We start from the raw sequence: 24,846 nt of genomic DNA, 5'->3' as shown, positions 1-24,846 counted from the left end.
CCTTGTCTCTGCAATGCCTCTTGGAACCAAAAGGAGACAGAGTCAGATCAAGATGATGAGGTAATATGAACACTTCTGCTTTTACTCTATCAGAGATAGAATAGAAATTGAAACTGTATACAAGAAGTTACAGCGGGCTGAAGTGGGGAAACGGATTATATGTTGGCAGATCTTAGCGTAAGTGAGGTAAAGGGTGTACGGTTTTCTTAAAAAATGGTTTACTCTTCCTCCACATGTACATGAGAACACTCCAGGGCATTCAGGAATGTGATCCCGCTAGTGTTTGAAAAAGAGAAACTAAAATTCTTTAAACATTTTTAAATGTAGTAGCTTGGCATGTATAAATATACGTTTTTCCATATTTCCACCTAGTATCCACTCTGTGTAACAGTCAAATCAAGATTATGAGTAACACATGAAGTTTTATTGTATAAGTCAAGTTGTTCTGTGTAATACCAACTATGTGTTCCATGGCTACTGATAAATATTTGTCATTTAAAGAAAATTATCTTGGCCATTTTTAAGGGTATTGTAGAGTAGTTCCATTTGGTTTTGAATGAATTTTTCCTTATGAGGCATCTCCTAATATTTTTCCAAGTTATATGATAATTGGATTTTTAAAACTCATACCAGTAATAATAAATAGAATCTTATTTCTAATAAAGCCATTAACCCTTTTTTAACCTCATCTACACTTTATGCCTTAGAACATATAGAAACAGCAGCAGTAATCTGAATGAGACGCCGTGTGCCCTTTTCCCTTGAATGTACTCACACAGAGGGAGTGTACATCGTGATATATGTGTTTTAAATATGAAGGATTTGGGAAAATTTACTGCTTAGCATCAGAAGTCTCTGTAACGCTCGTCTTGTATTTGTAGTTCCCTGTAGTCTGCTGTGTTGGTGCTCTTATATTTGCTAAATGATGGGAATGTGGTTGAGACAGCGGCTGGGGTTGTAGAGTCACAACAGGGAATTACCATTTTCATGAGGAGAATCCATACGAAGAAAAATAGAGATAAACCAGTCATCAACATGCCATCCTTCAAAATGTTTCAAAACCATACAGAGGTCACAAGGAATTTGGACACAGTCTCTCTCTCTTTTTTTTCTTTTTTAGGCCGAGAAAGCAGATAGACGACAGAGCTTTGCATCTTTAGCGTTACGTAAGCGCTACAGCTACTTGACTGAGCCTGGAATGAGTGAGTTTTCTAACACATTTACTAATCTATGTGGATGTCTATAAGAAGAGACATTTTTTCTGTACAAATTGAATTTGGGGGTCATTTGGAAGCCCAATGGCAAAAGAAAAATTGCCTGCAAGGAAACTTTATCATGAAATGTAACTGATACTTTGTACATAGTTGAAGATGTGAAGCACAAACACCCTTAGATCATAACCTCAAAACAGTTTTTTTTTAAAAGCCCCTACCTATTTTAAAATTTAGAAACATCTACTCATTACTTGTCTTTAAAAACCTTGATTTCACTGTGATTGTTAACTGTCCTAGGAGATAATGCACCAATGCTGCTTTAAATCTAAGCTCAAAAGAGAAAATATTTTTATATATGCAGGTTGGTAGAAAAGTGATAATGTAACTTTGATTTTCATCTCATTTTTCATAATATAGGTAGGTCATTATACCTCAGTCCTGATTCTCCTTCTTCCCAGTTTGCAAGAAGTGTATCTTCCTACGTTCTTGAGGCACTTGCTTATTGAATTCGTATCTCCTCCTTCCTCTCTCCCTCTCCGCCACCACCTCCACCCCCCACCCATCTTTATTAAGTACCATTTCCAAGGCTAGTCTTCACTAGACTGGTTAAGCCCTTTTCTTCTTTCAGTGATTGTTTTGGTTCATTGTTAACTGGCTTGCAAGTATCAGGGTATAAATCCATTCAGTCATATTCATTCATTCCATCTCCCTCCCCACTTCATCTTCCCCTATGCCCTCAGCCCTCCAGAGAATCCCTCCATCAACAGGAGCTAAGAGTGCTGAGAGTAGCACTGTGTTTGATCCATCAGAAAAGGAGTTTTACACAAATAATTGTTAGTGAATAATTTCTGGCTGTTTCCCATTACTCACAGTTAACTTGAGTTCAGGGAGGATTGGAAATTACAAATAAGAGCCACATCTTCGGTTTTTCCCACCTTTCCTGAGTTCTTGTTTCTGTGGGCCAACATAGCATATTCAATGTGCAGCAGGAAGACTCTAGTACTTAGCTTAAAAGGTCTTAGCATAATCTTATGGAGTCTAGCTCCTTGACTACTGGCGGAACTTTTATATCCAGACACAAAACGGGGAGCATAAGAGAAATGGAGCTCTACCACACTCATAAATGTTTTTCCAGATCTCAGTTTTTGTCTCTAGCATAAATATCTAAATCCTTCCAAAACCATAAGGGATGAAACTAACTCCTCTTATTCTACAAAGCAAGGACAATATATGTGTATAAGAGGATGGTTTTTCAATAAGACTAAATATTCTTTGAGAACTTTTCTTTGGAATGCTATTTTGCCTCAAATCTAAGGCTCTCAGAGGGTAGCTAGTTGGGACTCCCAGGCAAAATACTTAAGATTTGGACAGGTTCCATGACCAGCTTCTTTAGGTCCAAGGTACCTCTGGGCAGGTGAGCTCCTATATGATTCTGGTCCCTAAAGTATTTGGGGGACTATATGAGTTTGAGGTAAGGTGTGTGCTAAGTCAACTAAATTTTTTTCATTTATGCAAGTGTTGCTATTTTTTAGTTAGCTTCGGTTATGGTATAACATTGATAGAAGGAAGAAGGTACTTTTCTCTGTTTTATGGAAGGGAGCATAATAGTGGTAAACAGCGAAATGGAAAGGACTAAGAACTAAAAACTAAGGAAATGTCATGGCCTCTGAATTGGTGTTAGAACTGCAAGTGATGCAGCTTTTCTCTCAGTACCCTGTCCCTTCCACCCCCACCCCAACCTCCCAAACAAGAAAGAATCTGGTGTAATTCAGTGCCTGACATCCAGAACCTCCCAGAAATTTTCTTTGTTATAAAGTGCATCACAAAATATGTGTCATTTAAGCATAAAATGTGTAACCAATCAGTAAATTGGCTACTTCATGCAAAGTTAAAACCATACATGTGGTTCAGAAGACTACATTGCTTGACGGAGCCAGCCTTCAGTGGTGAAGGAGAGATGCTTTGCCAGTTTCTGGTAGTTATAAAAATAAATTCTCTTGAGACATTGGGCTGAGCCCAAGTCACTAAAGTGAAGGAATCCCCAAATCTTCCATTTGCAGTATGGTGTGTCCAAAATATATTAAGCAATATAATATTGAGAATTATGACTAGGAGGGGTAATGAACGGGTGAGTTTTTCCTCAGTTCTTCCACGTTTCTTTATTATAATATGTAAGCTTAGAAGAGGACATGTTCTGAATATTTGAATTTAAATGTACACTAGGAATGAAAATCTTCACCCTTGTGGGAGTAGCTGCTAATCCAAGGACTGGATTGTAGCAATGGCCCGGGCACAGCATGAAGAGGAGCATAAAAGATGAAGCAGATTGTCATTTCCTCTTCGCGTTTCACTATTATTCTGAACCAGTGCTTTCTGGGAGCGAAACTGTACTCAACTTTGACATAGACCATTAGGCCTTGGCAGGCATTCCAAATCTCTGTGACCAACTCGGTTTGTTTGTTAGAGCTGTAGAAGTAGAGAGGACCAAGTGTGCATTTGCTCTCCCCCAGTGAGTGTGCTTACCTCATTTGTGTGTTTCTTGTCCCATTGCCAGATGAATGCTGGTACTAAATCCATCTTTCCTAGTGGTAGGTTTGCCTCACGGCTGCTCTACTCTTTGGAGCAGCCATGAGCCCCATGAACATTCTGGGAAGGCACCAGAATTGGTACCTTTGCCACTGATAAATAAATATGTATACCAATATATACTGGATCCCACTGCAGATACTTAAGTATGAAGTGTTAAAAATACGACTGTGCTTTTTAGATTTTCCCATGATACCTTTTGAGAATTTAAAGTGTGATAGATTGTGGGGGAGAGGGGGGAATATCCAAAATAAACAATGTGCTTTTCTCCATAATGAAGATCACACTGGATATGGATACATTTAGTTGCAGATGTATTTTCAGTATGCGGTATTAAATATTTTCCTAAAATCTCAAAAGGTACCAAGATTTTGCATCTCATGGAAAAAGTGTACTCTTCTTTCTAAATGCTCTTGTGAAAGTATTTTTAAAGTTTATATATTGTGCATAATATGGCATAAAAATTGTATTACTTCATTGGCTTGTTTGCCGTGATATAATGCGCATGATAAGATGTTTTCAGTTGCTTTGCTTGCTTATGGTAACCATGAACCATATTTTCCGCTTTTCCCCCCTTTGTGTGTATGTACACATGCATTTTTAAATCATTTCATATTACATTTTCTTTTTCCTCACCAAAAGGAATATGCTGCATGGGAAAAAATAAATGCAAACATTCCTTTTCGTTGTTGTTTCTTTTAAAGTTCTAACTCAGAAAATTTCTTGCTCTTATTGGCTTTTTATGGGTGTGAAGCATAACCGAATCATGCATGGAAGATACAGATTTAAAATCCAGTGGCTTCACGGTTTGCAATCAGTTGCCTGTGACATAAAAGTTACTTTGGATTCTGCATGAAATAGGCTTGAGTAGTTTTCTAAAAAAAGAGTTCTAGATATTTAATGTATAGCTGCACACATCGATATGGTTCTGAGTAGGTGCAATCTGTATCACCGAAAGGTTCAAGGAGAGGGAGCATTAGAAATTACTAAAATGGAAGTTATATGGTTGCACAAAACGAACGTGTACCTATACAGGCAAAACAGAATGGCTGCTGATCTTTCGAAACCAGCACATAAGAAAGTCAATAGGAAGTAAGGGAACCGTTTTCCATTGTGGTTATTTTTCTCATCATTAATTCTTTCCTCATGTTTTCTGTTTTTCATTGTTGGCCTATTTGGTTGCGATGTGCTTTTTCTGTCTTTCATTTCCCATTGCTCTGTTTTCTGTTTGTTTGTTTATTTATTTATTATTTTTTTTAAATTCTGGATTGGTTATGTCTGTGGAGTTTTTTTTTTTTCCTCTTTTACTTAATTGTTCGTTTTGCCTCTTCCATTCTAAATCATGCAAACAATTGTACTTGCTTTTGTAATATTTCAAAGTTTACTGACCAATTTTTTTCTCTGGTCTCTCTGTTTCTCAACCATTTTTGTTGATTTTTGTGTTTGATTTCATTTTTAAAATTTAAGAAACAGTTGAACGGAGTGCAGGAGCAACAAGATCCCTCCCCACCACTTACTCATACAAGCCATTCTTTTCTACAAGACCATACCAGTCCTGGACAACAGCTCCGATCACAGTGCCTGGGCCAGCCAAGTCAGGCTTCACTTCCTTATCAAGCTCTTCCTCTAATACGCCATCAGCTTCTCCGTTAAAATCAATATGGTCTGTTTCGACTCCTTCTCCAATCAAATCCACATTAGGCGCGTCGACTACATCTTCAGTTAAATCCATTAGTGATGTGGCATCTCCGATTAGATCCTTTCGGACAATTTCTTCACCGATAAAAACAGTGGTGTCACAATCTCCGTACAATATCCAGGTTTCCTCTGGTACCCTGGTTAGAGCTCCCACAGTCCCAGAGTCCTCGCCTTTAAAAGGGCTGGCATCCAATTCTACGTTTTCCTCCCGAACCTCTCCAGTGACTACAGCGGGGTCTCTTCTGGAGAGGTCGTCAATTACTATGACCCCCCCTGCCTCCCCCAAATCAAACATTAATATGTATTCCTCAAGTTTGCCATTTAAGTCAATTATTACATCAGCAGCACCGCTAATATCTTCGCCTCTAAAGTCAGTGGTGTCTCCAGTGAAATCAGCAGTTGATGTCATTTCATCAGCTAAAGTTACAATGGCCCCCTCTCTCTCATCACCTGTGAAACAGATGCCTGGACATGCAGAGGTAGCATTAGTCAATGGATCTATTTCCCCCCTGAAATATCCGTCATCTTCAACTTTAATTAATGGATGCAAAGCCACTGCCACGTTACAGGAAAAAATTTCTACGGCTACAAACTCTGTGAGCTCTGTGGTTAGCGCAGCCACTGACACAGTCGATAAAGTGTTTTCTACCACGACAGCGATGCCATTTTCCCCACTCAGGTCATATGTTTCTTCGGCACCATCCGCTTTTCAGTCTCTAAGAACTCCTTCAGCAAGTGCACTCTATACATCCCTTGGGTCGTCAATATCTGCAACTACCTCATCCGTAACTTCATCTATAATAACAGTGCCAGTATACTCTGTAGTCAATGTTTTGCCAGAACCAGCATTAAAGAAACTTCCAGACTCTAGTTCACTTACAAAATCAGCAGCAGCCTTGCTGTCACCCATTAAAACATTGACTACGGAGACACGTCCTCAGCCCCATTTCAATCGAACTTCATCTCCAGTTAAGTCGTCTTTGTTCCTTGCACCCTCTGCCCTTAAGTTGTCTACACCATCTTCTTTATCTTCCAGTCAGGAGATATTAAAAGACGTGGCTGAAATGAAAGAGGACCTCATGCGGATGACCGCAATACTACAAACAGACGTGCCTGAGGAGAAGCCATTCCAACCCGAACTCCCGAAAGAAGGGAGAATTGACGATGAAGAACCTTTCAAAATCGTTGAGAAAGTAAAGGAAGACTTGGTGAAAGTGAGTGAAATCCTTAAAAAAGATGTGTGTGTAGATAATAAAGGACCACCCAAATCACCAAAGAGTGACAAAGGACTCTCTCCCGAAGACGACTGGATAGAATTTAGTTCGGAAGAAATAAGAGAAGCGAGACAACAAGCTGCCACGATCCATTCCCCAACTCTGCCAGAGAGAGTGCAAGTGAAAGCAAAAGCCGCCTCCGAGAAGGATTATAACTTGACCAAAGTTATTGACTACTTAACAAATGATATTGGGAGTAGTTCGTTGACAAATTTAAAGTACAAGTTTGAGGATGCAAAGAAGGATGGTGAAGAGAGACAGAAAAGGATTCTGAAGCCAGCAATCGCTTTGCAGGAACACAAACTCAAAATGCCTCCAGCCTCCATGAGGCCTTCCACCTCTGAGAAAGAGTTGTGTAAAATGGCCGATTCCTTTTTTGGAACAGATACTATTTTAGAGTCTCCGGATGACTTTTCTCAACATGACCAAGACAAAAGCCCTTTGTCTGACAGTGGCTTTGAAACAAGAAGTGAAAAAACGCCTTCAGCCCCACAGAGTGCTGAAAGCACTGGCCCTAAACCACTTTTTCACGAAGTCCCCATCCCTCCTGTCATTACAGAAACAAGAACTGAAGTGGTGCATGTTATCAGGAGCTATGAACCTTCGGCTGGAGATGCTCCCCCAGGCCAACCAGAGGAGCCAGTGTCACCCAAACCTTCACCTACTTTTACAGAACTGGAGCCAAAGCCCACCACCTCTAGTATTAAGGAAAAAGTGAAAGCATTTCAAATGAAAGCCAACGGTGAAGAAGACGACCACAGTCGGGTTCTGAGCAAAGGCATGCGTGTTAAGGAAGAGACTCACATAACCACGACCACCAGAATGGTCTATCATTCTCCACCAGGCAGTGAAGGTGCCTCTGAAAGAATTGAAGAAACCATGTCAGTCCATGACATCATGAAGGCCTTTCAGTCCGGGCGGGACCCTTCCAAAGAACTGGCAGGTCTGTTTGAGCATAAGTCGGCAGTGCCTCCAGATGTTCACAAGTCTGCTGCTGAAACCTCAGCCCAGCATGCAGAGAAGGACAACCAAATGAAACCCAAACTGGAGCGTATAATAGAAGTCCACATCGAAAAAGGTAACCAAGCTGAGCCCACTGAAGTCATTATTAGAGAAACCAAAAAGCATCCAGAAAAGGAAATGTATGTATATCAGAAAGACTTATCCCGGGGAGATATTAACCTAAAAGATTTTCTGCCAGAAAAACACGATGCTTTTCCTTGTTCAGAGGAACAGGGTCAGCAAGAAGAAGAAGAACTCACTGCTGAAGAGTCATTGCCTTCTTATCTGGAGTCTTCCAGAGTAAACACTCCTGTGTCCCAAGAAGAAGATAGTCGCCCTAGTTCTGCTCAACTCATATCTGATGACTCTTATAAAACATTGAAGCTTTTGAGTCAACACTCAATAGAATACCATGACGATGAGTTGTCAGAACTAAGAGGGGAGTCTTACAGGTTTGCTGAGAAAATGCTTCTGTCAGAAAAGCTAGATGTGTCTCACTCTGATACCGAGGAATCGGTTACAGACCATGCAGGACCCCCTAGCTCAGAGTTACAGGGGTCTGATAAGCGGTCCAGAGAAAAAGTAGTCACTGCCCCCAAAAAAGAAATTCTCTCCAAAATCTATAAAGATGTGTCTGAAAATGGTGTAGGTAAAGTGTCTAAAGATGAGCATTTTGATAAAGTGACAGTGTTGCACTATTCTGGCGATGTTAGTAGTCCAAAACATGCCATGTGGATGCGCTTTACTGAGGACAGATTAGACAGAGGTAGAGAGAAGTTGATATATGAAGATAGGGTGGACAGGACTGTGAAGGAAGCTGAAGAAAAACTGACTGAAGTGTCACAGTTTTTTCGTGACAAAACCGAAAAGCTTAATGATGAACTGCAGTCCCCAGAGAAAAAGCCACGCCCTAGAAATGGTAAAGAATACTCTTCTCAAAGCTCTACCAGTAGCAGCCCCGAGAAGGTACTGCTGACAGAACTGTTGGCATCCAATGATGAGTGGGTTAAGGCAAGGCAGCATGGCCATGATGGACAAGGCTTCCCCAAAGCTGATGAGAGGAAAGAATCCAGTCTGCCGAGCAGCCCAGAGAAGAAGGTTCTCTCCCAACAGCCTGAGGACAGCAAGTCCATGGAGGAAGCCAAAGAAAGCATTTCGCAGAGCAAAGCACCAGAAGGGCCCCAGTCTGGCTTTCAGCTCAAACAATCCAAACTCAGTTCCATTAGATTAAAATTTGAACAAGGTGCACAGGCAAAAAGTAAGGACATGTCTCAAGAAGACAAAAAGCCGGAGGGCCAATCCAGAATCCCAGTCAAAAAAATCCAGGAGAGCAAGCTGCCCGTCTACCAAGTTTTTGCTAGAGAAAAGCAGCAGAAGGCCATAGACCTCCCAGATGAAAGTGTGTCTGTGCAAAATGATTTTATGGTCCTGAAAGCTAAAGATGAGCATGTCCAAAGCAATGAAATTGTCATAAATGATTCTGGCTCCGAGGATGTGAAGACACAGAGAACTGAAATGTCAAGTAAAGCAATGCCTGACTATTTTTCTGAGCAACAGGCTAAAGACTTGGCATGTCATGTAACCTCAGATTTAGCAACTAAAGGACCATGGGACAAAAAGGTCTTTAGAACATGGGAAAGTTCTGGAGCTGCTAACAATAAGTCGCAGAAAGAAAAACTTTCACATGTACTTGTTCATGATGTAAGAGAGAATCACATTGGTCACCCTGAGAGTAAGATTGTTGATCAAAGGAGTGAATTTATGTCTGTGACTGAGAGAGAACACAAGTTGTTAACAAATGGGTCTCTCTCAGAAATTAAGGAAATGACTGTAAAATCTCCCTCCAAAAAGGTCTTATATAGGGAATATGTTGTGAAAGAAGGGGAACGGCCGGGTGGATCTCTGGAACAACCTTCCAGGAGGAGTGAGAGCTCAGCAGCATCACACATCCCAGTCAGAGCTGCAGAGGGACGGAGAATACTGTCTTCTGATATTCCTGACGGTTTTTGCGAGCAGCCGACGTTCCCCCAACACGAACTATCACCAAAGTTGTCCCCATCAAGTATGAGTAAAGAGACAGTCGAGACACAGCACTTTAATTCTATAGAAGATGAAAAAGTTACCTATTCAGAAATCAGCAAAGTTTCCAAACGCCAGAGTTACGTAGGCTTATGCCCTCCTCTCGATGAAACTGAAACCTCTCCCACCAAATCTCCTGATTCCTTAGAGTTTAGCCCAGGAAAGGAATCTCCCTCTAGTGATGTGTTTGACCACAGTCCCCTTGATGGATTGGAAAGAGTTGCTCCACTAGCCCAGACGGAGGGAGGGAAAGACATAAAAACTTTACCTGTTTATGTCAGTTTTGTACAGGTGGGGAAGCAGTATGAAAAGGAGATACAACAAGGAAGTGTAAAAAAGATCATAAGTCAGGAGTGTAAGACAGTACAAGAGACCAGGGGGACCTTTTATACAACTAGACAGCAGAAGCAGCCTCCTTCTCCCCAAGGTAGTCCAGAAGACGACACTCTAGAACAAGTTTCCTTTCTAGACAGCTCTGGGAAAAGCCCTTTAACCCCGGAAACACCCAGTTCAGAGGAAGTGAGTTATGAATTCACGTCTAAGACACCAGACTCGCTCATAGCTTATATACCAGGCAAACCCAGCCCAATCCCTGAGGTGTCTGAGGAATCTGAGGAGGAGGAGCAGGCCAAGTCAGCCTCCTTAAAGCAGACTACGGTGGAGGAAGCAACCGTGGAGCGTGAAATGCCTACCGATGCGAGCAAAGACTCTAACCAAAGACCCAAAACCAGTAGAGTTGCCTATATTGAGTTCCCCCCTCCTCCACCACTGGATGCAGACCAGATGGAGCCAGATAAGAAGCATCATTATCTCCCTGAAAGAGAGGTTGACATGATTGAAGTCAGTCTGCAAGATGAACATGACAAGTACCAGCTGGCTGAACCGGTCATCAGAGTGCAGCCACCTTCTCCAGTTCCTCCCGGGGCAGACGTCAGCGATTCGAGCGATGACGAGTCCATCTATCAGCCGGTCCCAGTTAAAAAATACACCTTCAAATTAAAGGAAGTAGACGATGAACAAAAAGAAATGACCAAATCCAAAGCTCCTGCTGACAAGGCTTCCAACCAGAAAGAATTGGAAACCAATGGATCTGGAAAAGATAACGAATTTGGCCTTGGCCTCGATTCACCTCAGAATGAAACCGCCCAGAATGGGAACAATGACCAGTCCATCACAGAGTGTTCCATTGCTACCACGGCCGAGTTTTCTCATGACACAGATGCCACAGAGATCGACTCTCTGGATGGCTATGACCTGCAAGATGAAGATGATGGCCTGACAGAGAGTGATTCTAAACTCCCAAGTCAAACCATGGAAATCAAGAAAGATGTCTGGAACACAGAGGGCATTCTGAAGCCAGCTGATCGCTCCTTTAGCCAAAGTAAACTTGAAGTTATCGAGGAGGAGGAGGGAAGGGTGGGACCAGACGAAGATAAGCCACCTTCTAAAAGTTCCTCATCCGAAAGGACCCCTGATAAGACTGATCAGAAATCAGGGGCCCAGTTTTTCACTCTAGAAGGCAGACATCCTGACAGATCAGTGTTTCCTGATACTTACTTCAGTTACAAAGTAGATGAAGAATTTGCCACTCCTTTTAAAACAGTAGCTACCAAAGGTCTAGATTTTGATCCCTGGTCTAATAACCGAGGGGATGATGAAGTTTTTGACAGTAAATCACGGGAAGATGAAACTAAGCCATTTGGTCTGGCTGTGGAAGACCGCTCGCCAGCAACAACCCCTGATACAACGCCAGCCAGAACGCCAACTGATGAAAGTACCCCAACTAGTGAGCCTAACCCCTTCCCATTTCACGAAGGGAAAATGTTTGAGATGACTCGCAGTGGTGCAATTGACATGAGCAAGAGGGATTTTGTTGAAGAGAGGCTCCAATTTTTCCAGATTGGTGAGCATACTTCTGAAGGGAAGTCAGGGGACCAGGGGGAAGGGGATAAAAGTATGGTCACTGCCACACCACAGCCACAGTCAGGGGACACCACTGTAGAAACCAATCTAGAGAGAAATGTAGAGGCACCTCCAGTCGAACCCAACCCCAGCATCCCGACCAGCGGAGAGTGTCAGGAAGGCACATCCAGTAGTGGCTCCCTGGAGAAATCGGCAGCAGCCACTAGCACCTCTAAAGTTGACCCCAAGTTGCGCACGCCTATAAAAATGGGAATTTCTGCATCCACCATGACCATGAAGAAAGAAGGCCCTGGAGAAGTGACAGATAAGATAGAAGCTGTGATGACCAGTTGTCAGGGACTAGAGAATGAAACTATACCAATGATTTCAAATACAGCCAATAGCCACATGGGCACTAGGCCCCAAGAAAAACATGATTTCCAGAAAGATAACTTTAATAACAACAACAATTTGGATTCTTCCACTATACAGACAGATAACATTACAAGTAATATAGTTCTGACAGAACATTCTGCACCCACTTGTACCACAGAGAAAGCTAATCCAGTGAAAATCTCATCAGGAAAAAAGACAGGGGTACTGCAAGGACACTGTGTAAGAGATAAGCAGAAAGTTCTTGGAGAGCAGCCAAAGACCAAGGAATCGATAGGGATTAGGCGAAAATCCAAACTTCCCATAAAGGCCACTTCACCAAAAGATATCTGCCCACCAAGTCATATGCCAAACATGAAAGTGAGTAAAACGAAGCAGGTCAGTCAATCTGAGAAAACCAAAACCCTTATTTCTTCTTCATGTGTAGATGTAAAGTCCAGAATTCCAGTAAAAGACACACACAGAGATAATGTAGTTAGAAAAGCATGTGCCACACAAAAGCAAGGGCAGCCAGAGAAAGGCAAGGCCAAACAGCTTCCATCCAAGTTGCCAGTAAAGGTAAGATCCACCTGTGTCACCACCACTACCACCACCACCACCACCACCACCACCACCACCACCGCCATAGTAAAAGTTAGGAAGAGTCAGCTTAAGGAAGTATGTAAACATTCCATTGAATATTTTAAGGGAATTAGTGGTGAGACCTTAAAGCTTGTGGACCGCCTCTCTGAAGAAGACAAAAAGATGCAGTCCGAGTTGTCCGATGAGGAAGACAGTACCTCAAGAAACACGTCGTTGTCCGAGACTTCCCGGGGTGGCCAGCCTTCAGTTACCACGAAGTCTGCTAGAGATAAGAAAACAGAGGCAGCACCTTTAAAATCAAAGAGTGAAAAGGCCGGCAGTGGGAAAAGGAGCAGTAGAAGGACTGGTGAGAACGGAGGCAGTCAGGTCTCTCGAGCACTCTTTGCTCACATCCCGGAGAGCGAGCGTAGTTTGTAAACACTTTCCGACTCGTAGACCCTAGTGCATGAACTGTCGTGATTGCCTGTGAAGTGACTTAACCGTAGTTTCTCATTCTGTCACTGTCATCTGTGTGTGCTGTCTATACACTCTTCTTCCTCCCTTTTAACCAAACGACACTGTAGACAGCTAGGGAAGCATGCTGAAGACATTGGTGTCATTCAAGATGAGCAACTTTTTTTTTCTTTAATGTACTAATAATGATTCTGTCAAAGTAAAAGCAGAGATGTTGAGATCCCATCATGGTGTTTTCACCGACACGATGATTCTGTAACCGCTGTCCAGTAGCTAGCTCGTCAGCATGTTCGATTCCATCACATTGAGCATCCATGTAGTCTCACATCTGGCCGGTGCAGGTGACAATCAAGTGAGCCATGTGAAAAGAGAAGTGTTCATGTAGGTGACTAGGACACATGTAAGTGTACAGTGTTAGCATTAGTCTCTCTGTAAAATCTGAGTACTGCTAAAAAACATTTTCCAGTATCGTGTCTTTCTTGATGATTATTTTAATTAAGAAATTGTAAATCGTAGGTCCACAGAGTCCATGTGAACGGACAGATATCAGGATGGCAATAGTAGCCGACCACCTGGGACTTAGTTGGACAGGTAAGTGTATACAGTACTGAGTGAGACAAATACAGTTTCTTAATTTCTTTGTCTTTCACAAGGGGTTCATTATGTAAAACAGAAACAAGCAACAAGGAAAAAAAACCAGCAAACATTTTTATCATCTGTAATTCTATCAACCCAGAGATGATTACTGATAATACCTTATATACCGTGTTTTTCAAAGCTTTTTCAAAGCCCATACACTCAAGAATAGAAATTTAAATCTCACTTTACCTTAAATGTAGGCACTTTCTTCACACTGCCATTCCTGGTAATATTAGATAACATTTTACCTAGTGGTAAATTTTTTTTCTGGTATAAAGAAAAACGCAATTAAGCCCTATGATTTTTAAATCATCCAAAATTTTAAACATGGTTTATGCCCTCAGGGAAGCTCTCTTAAGCAACAGTTCAATTAATCCATGTCCTGGTTTCACAAATTTTAATCATTCATGAGGTCATCTTCACACTGTTTATGACCTACACATGTTATCTGTATGTACATTTACCTGATATTTTTTTCCTTTTAAGTGGACTCACTTTTATGCCCACAGATTTATTTCAAAGGCAATCTTGTATCACTTTGCTAAAAGACGACAAGGATCATTTTCAATAACTATGTAAAGAAGAAAACAAGAGAATGATAGGAAGCTTAAAATTTGAATTACAATTTCTTAAAGCATGATACACATGTATAAATCTATTCAAACTACAAAAATAGTTGAGTTCAGTAAAGTGAATGAAACTGTTTATGATCAGTGTGTAGAAAACGAATATTTGGGGCGCCTGGGTGGCTCAGTCGGTTAAGCGTCCGACTTCGGCTCAGGTCACAATCTCGCGGTCCGTGAGTTCGAGCCCCGCGTCGGGCTCTGGGCTGATGGCTCAGAGCCTGGAGCCTGCTTCCGATTCTGTGTCTCCCTCTCTCTCTGCCCCTCCCCCGTTCATGCTCTGTCTCTCTCTGTCTCAAAAATAAATAAAACGTTAAAAAAATTTAAAAAAAAAAGAAAATGAATATTTAGTTTGATTTCACTTCATTAAAGATGAAGATAAAATTCTGTGTCGACTGAATGATTCTGCTTTGTAGTTTCGATGTTAACTGGGCCCCCAAAATCCTCCTCACATGAGTCAGAAAAATTTTAAGTTTTTAAGGTTGAGTGTATTTTGTTTAACACACAACAACAGCAACAAAATATAATAGCTTCAAATAGAAATGTTAACCATTGTCACATCTAAGTCATCATGTATACCCTCAGCGATATTCTATACTCAGGGAAACAATTATCTATATGCTATTAAAATGGAGAATATGAAACCAGATAATGGCAAACAAGGTCAGCTACATACATCTTCTTCCTTTAAATGTCCTAAGTTCTGCCCTCACCCCCAACTTAATAACCTTCCTGTCTCCTTCCACCCAGCCCCTGCTCTCAGGCCCACTGCTAACAACGAGGAGCCTAGTAGTACTCTGAAAAGACAGGTGGTCTGCATAATCCTTGGAAGATTGTTGAGAGTTAATAGCAATTTGTTATGTGTAAATATTTGGTAACATAAAATTAATAATTATATTTTAACATCGGACATTGTAATCTAAGAATATACTGGAGCAAATGTTGATTGTGCAGTATTATATGCCCATAACTATTCATTATTTGCCTTAGACAAATCCAGTCCTTATATCAGGGTATATCAGGGTACATTTCAGGAGAAGATGTGCTGTAAAGCCATAACGTTGTAAAATTCTTAGTGGCAGTGTGTCTTTGCTCTTTGCTGGGTCACTAGACAAAGGATACAGTTGGATCATAAGGGTTTGTTGGACAGTAGGAGTATTGTTTCTTAAAGCACAAAGGACTTGAAAGAACTTAAAACTTAAATTTAACTTTTGTAAATTTGAATTACCTATGCTCAATGAAGATTATTAGAAAAATTATCATGTAGAAGAGCAATATTTAATTCTGTCCTTCAGAACCACTGTTAACATCTCAATGTACTTTGATTTTTGTCTAAAAGCCTTTAAAATGTTATATACACAATGTAACTTTTTGCTCTCTTATTTGTGGTTACCTAGTTTCTACAAAATTACATATTCTATGGTCTTGATTTTAATGGATAAATAAGATCCAATATACATACTTAATAATGGTGTTTTTCTGATTTTGGGTCACAGTGTACTAGAGAGTCATGAAATCAATACATCCTTTGGTTTTGCTTTTAATAGGATAGAATGGGGGGGAGGGGATATGTCTGTATATTATGTGTATTAAGGCTAAGTTTTGCTCCTTAAAGATCTGGTTTCATTTATATAAACATCATGATATACAATGTATTTCTAACTGTAGGCCATGATCAAAACAGTTCGCAAACCACTGCATTAACTTAATTAGCTCTTCTTTTGTTCAACACTTGGATTGTTTTCAGTTTTCTAATGGTACAAGCCTGAGATGAACATTCACGTGTATAAATCATTGTGTCCAACTCAATGTATAGTCATGATAGAGTTCCAGAAGTGAAATCACTTGACCAAAGAATCTGGACCTTTTTGAGCTTCTGAATTGCATTTTGCCAAATGCTAGAAATATTTAACCAGGGTAGAATCTTGAGCAATTCCCTTTCCATGGGAAGAATTGTTTCCCATTTATTTCTATAATCACTTAATATAATACATACCTGAGAAATTCTTTTAACTGTACAAAAAATGTATAATGAAAAGTAAGGCTCCTTCTCATCTTTGGCTCCTTGTTTCCCTCTGTCAAGACAGCTACTAATGCTCACACGTGTCTTCCCAAAGACACTCTGATTAATGAGGTTGAGCGTATGGGTATAGACATTGAGATGGACACAAAGCTATTTCCCTTGTATTTGTTATACAAGTGACACCGTAACATAGACAACGATCTGGTCTGGAGTCATCATTTAACCTCCCAAGTGGAATTCCTAAAGTCATGCTACCAGCACCCCCTTTGCCATATTTATCAGTTGTGTATCCCTACCCATCTTAGGTGAGGTTTGCACAAATTGTGAAGAATAATTTGGATGACTTAAAAGAATCCAGCAGCATCCTTTTTGTACAGATCAAGAATTCTTTGTAAAATAATCTCTCAAGAGGGAATCTAATTGTAACTAAGTAATTATCTCCAGAGAGTTAAGTCACAGCCTGTGTGTGATCACAGCTTCCTGTAAAATGAAGCATATAAAGATTAATGCTCAAGGCTGGACTGGGTTTTACTATAAAATTCCTTTCTTTTTTTGTGTGGCAGTTGAGCATTACTTTTATGAAACATATGTGATAAAAGTAGAATGTGAAATCTTAGTAACTCTTTTTCTTTTCTACAGAACTGGCAAGGGAACTGAATTTTTCAGTGGATGAAATCAATCAAATACGTGTGGAAAATCCAAATTCTTTAATTTCTCAAAGCTTCATGTTATTAAAAAAATGGGTTACCAGAGACGGAAAAAATGCTACAAGTATGCTGAAATTATATTACTTTAACTTTCACAACTGCATATATCCAATGTTTTAGATAAGCCTACTGTTAAGAAACCAGAGTAATCATAAAGTAATAGCAAGTCATTAAAGTTATACTTGTTTAATTTTAACACTGATATTCCAAACATCTATCTTTGGGAATCTTTTTAAGAAAGCAAATAGTAGAAAAAAAAATTTTTTTTTTGCATTTTGTCTTTAGTTCTCTCTGTGACCATCAAAAATGAAAATACAATTGTAGCTGTTAAATTGTGGGGTAGTAGTCAGAAGCACTCTGAGGCTACTGTTGTGGCTGGGGACGGATGCACAGGGAGAGGAAGGAAGAAGGTATAGGATGAAATCATTTTATTCAGCTTCATATGTGCTGGCAGAGAAGTCTCTAATATTTTTAGGTTTGACTTTGTTTAGTTTTGCTGGGGTGGTGGGAGGGGTGGTGCTGTCCCGTGGCCAGTGCCAACCCACAACAATGGGAAGTAAGTTATTGTGGGTTTGCCAGGGTCAGCCTGACCTCAGTAAGCCGCTAAGATGGTCAATGTCAAATATGAGGGTGATCTATCTTGGCAGGCTGAAAGGAGAGGAACATGTTTAAAATTTTATTAGATCTCCTTGTAACTAAATGGAGTTTAGCTATTTTGAGGCCCATCTGCTCGGCATCTTACAGTGGAATGAATGTTGCTGTCATCACACACAGCTTCTCAAAAGTGATTCTTGAGACCCTAACATGACTTCCCTGTAATGGTGGGCTTTCTGAGCCCTCTGGATGGCGATATGGCAGAGCTCAGTCAGGAGGAGCTGAATAAACTCTAGGAGAGTCAAGAAAGCCGTGCCTTTGTGTGGATATTGTGGTGACTGGAAGAAAATCACTTAATCGGGTTTTCAACCCTCTTTTCTCCTTTTTCAGCTGATGCCTTAACTTCGGTCTTGACAAAAATTAATCGAATAGATATAGTGACTCTGCTAGAAGGACCAATATTTGATTATGGAAATATTTCAGGCACCAGGAGTTTTGCAGATGAGAACAATGTTTTCCATGACCCTGTTGATGGTAATTGAATTTAGCGTTCATATTTATTTAATCATTTGATAAACTTTGAAAGTGTGGAGGACAAGGCAGCCACTTAAAACCAACTAAATTGTGATTTGCTTGACTTCATTTCTCATTTTCACAGCATCTTCTCTGCCAGAGTCTGGAAATAAACACTCTGATAGAACAAACTTGATAAATGTCTGTTACATAAAATACACATAATGAGGTATAAAAGCATAAGTTAACTGTTGGATATTCAATAGTTGGTATTTGAAAATTTTTTACATGACCAAGTGGAAGAAAATTTCATATCTAGAGAATGTATTGTGGTTGTCATTTTCATATTTACCTAAAAAACTAGTGAACTCTTTTATTAGTATATTGGTAAGACCAAATTGTGAGTTATTTTTACCAAATAACCAAGGTACTGGGTCAAGTTTAAGCATAGAGTACACAAATTGTTAAATAAAATGATGAAATCTTGCTTGGGGACCAAGTATTTAAGCGCTTACTGAAAAAGCCTAATGCATCTCTCAAAAACATGTTTTACTTATTTAGCATTATTTTAACTTCATATGCTTCCATTTATTGTTTGGAAAAACCGTGCCTGATATATAGAAGTCGGTGTCATTTCTAATTCAATGAGCACAGATGTCACTAACAACATAATTCATTTTTTACATTAAATTAATTTATATAATAATATTATCATTTTTCCTTCAATTTCCTATGTAAATTGGGGCTTTTTTAATCAAGGTATTAAGTAAAGGATAACAAATATCTTACTATGTTTTTCAAGGTGTTTGTCTTCCTTTACAAATGGAAACGTATTCTGATAATGAATTTTGAGTAAAAAATGATGATGATGTGGAGGAAGGAAGAAGAGCTAGGGATACTCTTCTATCCCAAGTTTTGAAAATTATGGCATTTTTCCCCGCTTTTAAACTGGCAAAGTTAGACTAACAAGAATCAGTAACTTCTAGTTCTACGTATGTTATGTGGCGAAGATGGCAAATTCTTAAAAAGTTTCTGTTTACTAACGTTAAAGCTAACAGAAAATTTAAAGCATATCTTATTATCCATATAACATAAACATGATGGGCAATAGTGTCTAAAGTGGTTTCTTTATAAGCTTATAAATACCATCAATTGGGGCAGGACACCTGGGTGGCTCAGTTGGTTAAGCATCCAACTCTTGATCTCAGCTCAGCTCTTGAACTCAGGGTTGTGAATGTGAGCCCCTCCTTGGTTTCCATGCTGGCTGTGAAGCCTACTTAAATACATACATACATACATACCATAGAACCTTGGAAAAAAGCTCTCTTCAAGGCCTTGTCTTATATGTGAGACCATATAATGGTAACCAATCTCTTTGCACTAAAGATAGACCATTATATCAAATTCTGAATTATTGCCAAGTTATGGAATCTTTTAATATTATTTTTTGGGAAAAGAAATTAAGAGAACTAATAAGCAAAAAAAAGAAAAAAAGAAAAAAAGAACAAGCAGGATAACCAGAAAATAATGGAAATAGTCAATAGAATTGAAAGCTTTATTTATTTGTAACATTTTAAAATCAGAATAGAATGAAATAAATTCCCAAGGGCTTTTTGTGGCTACATCTTAATATTTTATATTTCTTATTTTAAAAATTCGTAGGAAAATTTAGGAATGTGTATATGAAGTAAATTTCACTTGTGCAGATTATGAACCTCAGTTAATGGCAGCCAACTTTTCAATAAGATTCTGGTTTATAGGTGACTATACTTACCTACAGTAATTTGAATTTACCACAAAAGCTAAGTTGATATTTGTTGTGGACTGATGGGAAAATTAGGCTTTAGTTTTGTAGACCATTAATTCAGAAAGTGTGCTTGGTTGCCTTTTTTTTCCTGTCTCTCCTCTTGGTGGAACTTTTATGAAGCCTCCTTTCCTCACCATGACCAGACCATTGTTCACTTCTTTCTCTGCTGAAGGAGAAAAATGTCCCCTTTGTCCACACAGCGAAGGTTAAAACAAGGGAACTGCTCCCTACCTCCCCACTGAGCAGGCTGGTGTTTCACAGTGTTGTTGTGAATATTCAGAGAGCTCTTTGCAAATGGCTTTCTTCCTGTCTCTGTCGTGTATCATTTCTTTTTTCTCTTTGAGTTGTGATTCTGAGTGGTCCGCATCACCAAAGTCACTAAGACCTCCATGTGCACCACAAGTCTTTCATCTCTGTCACATTATGACACCTGAAAGCTTTCCTTGGAGTCTTTTCTACTTTATCTGCTTCTCAAATCCTTTTCCTAACATCTTTTTAGACTTTTTTTTTCCCCAGTGCTATTGCTCTAAAGTCTAATAATAATCTCTTTCCAAAGATTAAATTTATTTTTCTTCGCTGTAAATTTCATGTGAAAAAAAAGAAAAAGAATGATAGTCGGGTAGCATTGCTCCTATGTAAAGCTCTTCAAATGAGTTATAAGTAATTAATTATAACAGTTGTGGTTTGCTGTATGCAGTCCACCACCATATGGATTTTGCATGCTGAAAGTAGAAAGCTAATAAATTTGACCGTGGAATAAATGTATTTTATATAACGACAGCTAACTTTTTATTAGATTGAATTAGTCTGTATATTTAAGTTACTGTATTAAAATTATCAAAGTTGATAGAAACCATTTATATCTTAATTAATTAGTGTTCTGTTTTATTATAGTTTGCACTAGTCTTTTATTTCATTGTGTTACATTTAGTTGAACTAAACCAATAAATTTATGAACATTGTTCTGTAACTCATCATACATTTTCATACCTGATATAATTTAATTCATTCCATGTGTTTTGTTTGATGTACTCTAATTCATTCCAGTCAGTCCAAATGTACTGTCTTCCATAGGTTATCCTTCCCTTCAAGTGGAACTGGAAACTCCCACAGGGTTGCACTACACACCACCCACCCCTTTCCAGCAAGATGATTATTTTAGTGATATCTCTAGCATAGAGTCTCCCCTTAGAACCCCCAGTAGACTGAGTGATGGGCTAGTGCCTTCCCAGGGGAACATAGAGCATTCAGCAGATGGAGGACCTCCAGTCGTAACTGCAGAAGACACTTCCTTAGAAGACAGCAAACTCGAAGACTCAATGCCTTTAACAGAAATGCCTGGCACAGTGGATGTAGATGAGAGCCAGTTGGAGAATGTATGTCTGAGTGAGTATCCTCAATACCTCGGAAGTATGGCTGGGGTCCCAAAAGATGTTAAACCAGCAGAGCCACTGAAACAAACTAGTAAAGTAAGAGTAAGCTCTGAGCAGCAAGAGAAAGGAAAATCTGGTCCTGATGAGGAGATGACGGAAGAAAAACTCAAATCTCTATTTGAGGACATTCAACTTGAAGAAGGCGTAGAGTCTGAGGAGATGACAGAAGAAAAAGTACAGGCTATTCTTAAACGTGTTCAGCAAGCAGAACTGGAAATGTCTTCAATTGCAGGTTGGCAGAACGAGACATCAGGTGGAAACCTAGAGTCCCCTGCTCAAGCTCGAAGACTAACCGGTGGGTTACTAGAAAGACTGGATGACAGGTATGGCTCCATTTCAGAAAAAAGGAAAGCGAAATACAGATTACATGTTAATAGTTTGTTTTAAAACCTACTTTTTAGCACTTACTCTTTTTCTAAATTACCATTCCAGTTTGGGGATAATACCTGCTTTAAAGGTTGGTTCATTCTGCTAATCTGGAGAGGGAAACTCACACGAAACTCAATTTAATTCTTAAAACTACTGATAGCCTGAAGCAAAATGTAAAAAGTTTTACATGCATGCCAAAGATGTCTGTGTTTACTTTAGAAGACTACTCTTTTCTAGTTTGTGACTTGTCTGATTTTTTTCACAAAGCTAGTAATTAATATGCTTTCAAAATAATGGGGTAAATAAAACTCCACGTCTTTTAGAAATACAAACCTTTCTATGATTTCCTGACTTCAGACTTTAAAAGTCATATGTAATTCTTCACTCCAAATAATATTGCCATGATAGAAATTTGATTACAACCAAAATAATTCCCTAATCATGAATCTGGTTCTTTTTGATATTGGACTTCCTCTAGAAAGGTAAGAGTCTAGTGTCCTTCAGACATTGGTTCAAATCCCACTGGCATTAGGTTTGCATTTTGTGACTCTGGATGAATTTCTAAGCTGTAAGAACGTCACTTTAACTGACTTTAAAAATAAGAATACTACTACTTTCCTCACACAGGTTTACAGATTAAAGAAGGAAGCCTATAGAATGGCTACCAAATGGCTGCTACAAATAGTCTGTCAGTAATAGATGGCATTATTTTTATTTATGCATACATCAGGCTAAAATATAACTTACCTCCATGGCAACTAGTGATAACCTCAGGTGTTTTTGCATCCAATTTAAATTTATTTCATAACCATGTTTAATATTTTCATATGACTGGTAAAGCTTCTTGCTCAATGAAAATTCCCAAAGAGGGAGCTTGTAACATTTTGCAAAAAAGGAGTTTACAGAGTTCTTTTTGAAGAATAAGACCAAAGAGTTCTGTGCTCACCCTACCAAAGACAACAAATAGTACTAGTTTTGATGTCTGTGTTCTAATATAGTCACATTAATTTATAGTTACATAACAGGAAATAGATACAATTACGTTACAGCATCTTTGCAGTGTGCTGGGACTGTTTGTACTTATACATATGGAATAGGGTGTGCTATGGATAGGTGTTTTTTTTATATTATCACAATTTGATTTATAAGAATTCACACGTACTCACAGACATATACAATCATAAAGAACATTGCATTGCGCTAATCAGTGCCTTCCAAATTCTGTAGATAATAAGCAAAGACCCTAAAAACAATGCACAAGCTAGAAAATAAAACCCATACTGATACCAGTAAAAATTGGAAGTCACTTTAAAAGAAAGTGTTGGAAGAGAAAGATTTGTAATAGTTCGTTAAAAGGAAAATAGTCCTCACAGGACCTAGAAGCAACAGGTAAGCAACAACACCCTGCTCACCAGTGGGGGTCAGCACAGGTCAGGAGCCAAGAAAGATGAGACCCAAGCAAGGCTATCGTGGTTTGCAAAGGCACGCTGGCAAGACCCACAATTGGAAAACCAGAGACTGGAACATGGGGTTCTTGGGGATGTCAGGGCTCTCAAGGAATGCATTTTGTTCTCTGCCAGCAGTTTTTTCACTGGCAATATTAAAGCCTTTGGAGATCTCCTCCTCCTTAGATTGGCAGTTCTGGAACTCCAGGTATGCCCATGAACCTCCCAGGGTGACTTCCTGAGATCTCAAATCCAAGTAGTTATCACAGTGCAATTAAACAAAATCAAACAAAAACAAGGACAGCATAGCTAGGCAGGGTGGGCGGGGCAGAGCTGGGGCCCTGTGTAGCACCTCATCACCCCAAAACCCAAACCCATGAGAGACCCTCACAGTTTGAAATCCAGTGACCATATTTTTCATGTCTTTCTATTTTATGCCTTCAAGAGTAGTTTACAACATGGTAGTGAAAACTTTAGAGCTTCTGAAGCCCACTTTCAGCCATGTATTGGCATTGTAAATTTCCACATCTTCTCTTTTGCAGCCCTGATCAGTGTCGAGATTCCATTACCTCATATCTCAAAGGAGAACCTGGAAAATTTGAAGCAAATGGGAGCCACGCAGAAGTCACTCCAGAAGCAAAGACAAAATCTTACTTTCCAGAATCCCAAAATGATATAGGGAAACAGAGCGCTAAGGAAACTCTGAAACCAAAAATCCATGGATCTGGTCGTGTTGAGGAACCAGCATCATCACTAGCCGCCTATCAGAAAGCTCTAGAAGAAACCAGCAAGTTTGTAATAGAAGAGCCTAAACCCTGTGTGCCTGTCAGTATGAAAAAGATGAGTAGGACTTCCCCTGCAGATGGCAAGCCAAGGCTTAACCTGCACGAAGAAGAAGGGTCCAGTGGGTCTGAGCAAAAGGTATGCCATCTAGTTATCCGGTACACTGTCATTTAAACCAAAAGTCCTGATGCTTCACTTTGTTTGATTAGTCTTGTAACATTGAGCCCAAGGTTCTTTATGATGACCCAGTTGTAAATGTAATACTAATGGAGGGGGTGAACAAAGTGCTAGGTGGAACGTATGCTATTGGATTATACCTTCATTTACTGAGAAGGAAAAAGCAAGCAGCATCAATTCAGCTATTTTTCAGGAGGAAGGAGAACTACAGAGATGTTATGCTTAAGGTCCAGTGTTAATTTGGTCTGGTATTTAGGTTTCCTAACTCCCAACCCAGTCTTCTTTCTTATGGAAGGGGGATAATTATTCAGACCTTTTCTGGTGGTTCTGCATAATTTAAAGAGTTTATAGCATGTGACCCATCTAAGAGCTCTACCCTATAAAAGTGTGTTTTGTTTTAAAAATTGGAGAAACATAGTGCCCAAGCCTAAAATGAGGTGGGTATATACCATGGTGGGTTGACAGCATTTAGAAATTGGAAGTTAGAGGTCTCATTTTAATATTTTTTATATCTAAGTTGATGATTATCTTAAGATTCATTTTTAAAAAT

The 24,846-nt window shown here is 39.5% G+C and overlaps 1 protein-coding gene across 33 annotated transcripts in view; it reads left to right on the top strand.

The window, feature by feature from the left end:
- Positions 1–24,846, top strand: part of ANK3 (ankyrin 3) — a 682,576-nt gene that overhangs the window by 632,302 nt on the left and 25,428 nt on the right. For 22 of the 33 annotated variants that reach the window (XM_045040024.1, XM_045040003.1, XM_045040008.1 and 19 more), the window contains 8 exons: positions 34–60; positions 1,121–1,202; positions 5,268–11,756; positions 13,700–13,774; positions 17,108–17,239; positions 18,160–18,303; positions 21,164–21,845; positions 23,879–24,257. In XM_045040024.1, coding sequence (XP_044895959.1) covers positions 34–60; positions 1,121–1,202; positions 5,268–11,756; positions 13,700–13,774; positions 17,108–17,239; positions 18,160–18,303; positions 21,164–21,845; positions 23,879–24,257 — 8,010 coding nt within the window. Of the gene's footprint in view, positions 1–33; positions 61–1,120; positions 1,203–5,267; positions 13,077–13,699; positions 13,775–17,107; positions 17,240–18,159; positions 18,304–21,163; positions 21,846–23,878; positions 24,258–24,846 lie in introns of all 33 variants that reach the window. The other 11 variants (XM_019813142.3, XM_023240460.2, XM_023240461.2 and 8 more) reach the window with 6 other exon arrangements.

Source organism: Felis catus, chromosome D2 (assembly GCF_018350175.1).
Source record: "Felis catus isolate Fca126 chromosome D2, F.catus_Fca126_mat1.0, whole genome shotgun sequence".
NCBI lineage: Eukaryota > Metazoa > Chordata > Mammalia > Carnivora > Felidae > Felis > Felis catus.
This window is presented reverse-complemented; position numbering and strand designations above follow the sequence as displayed.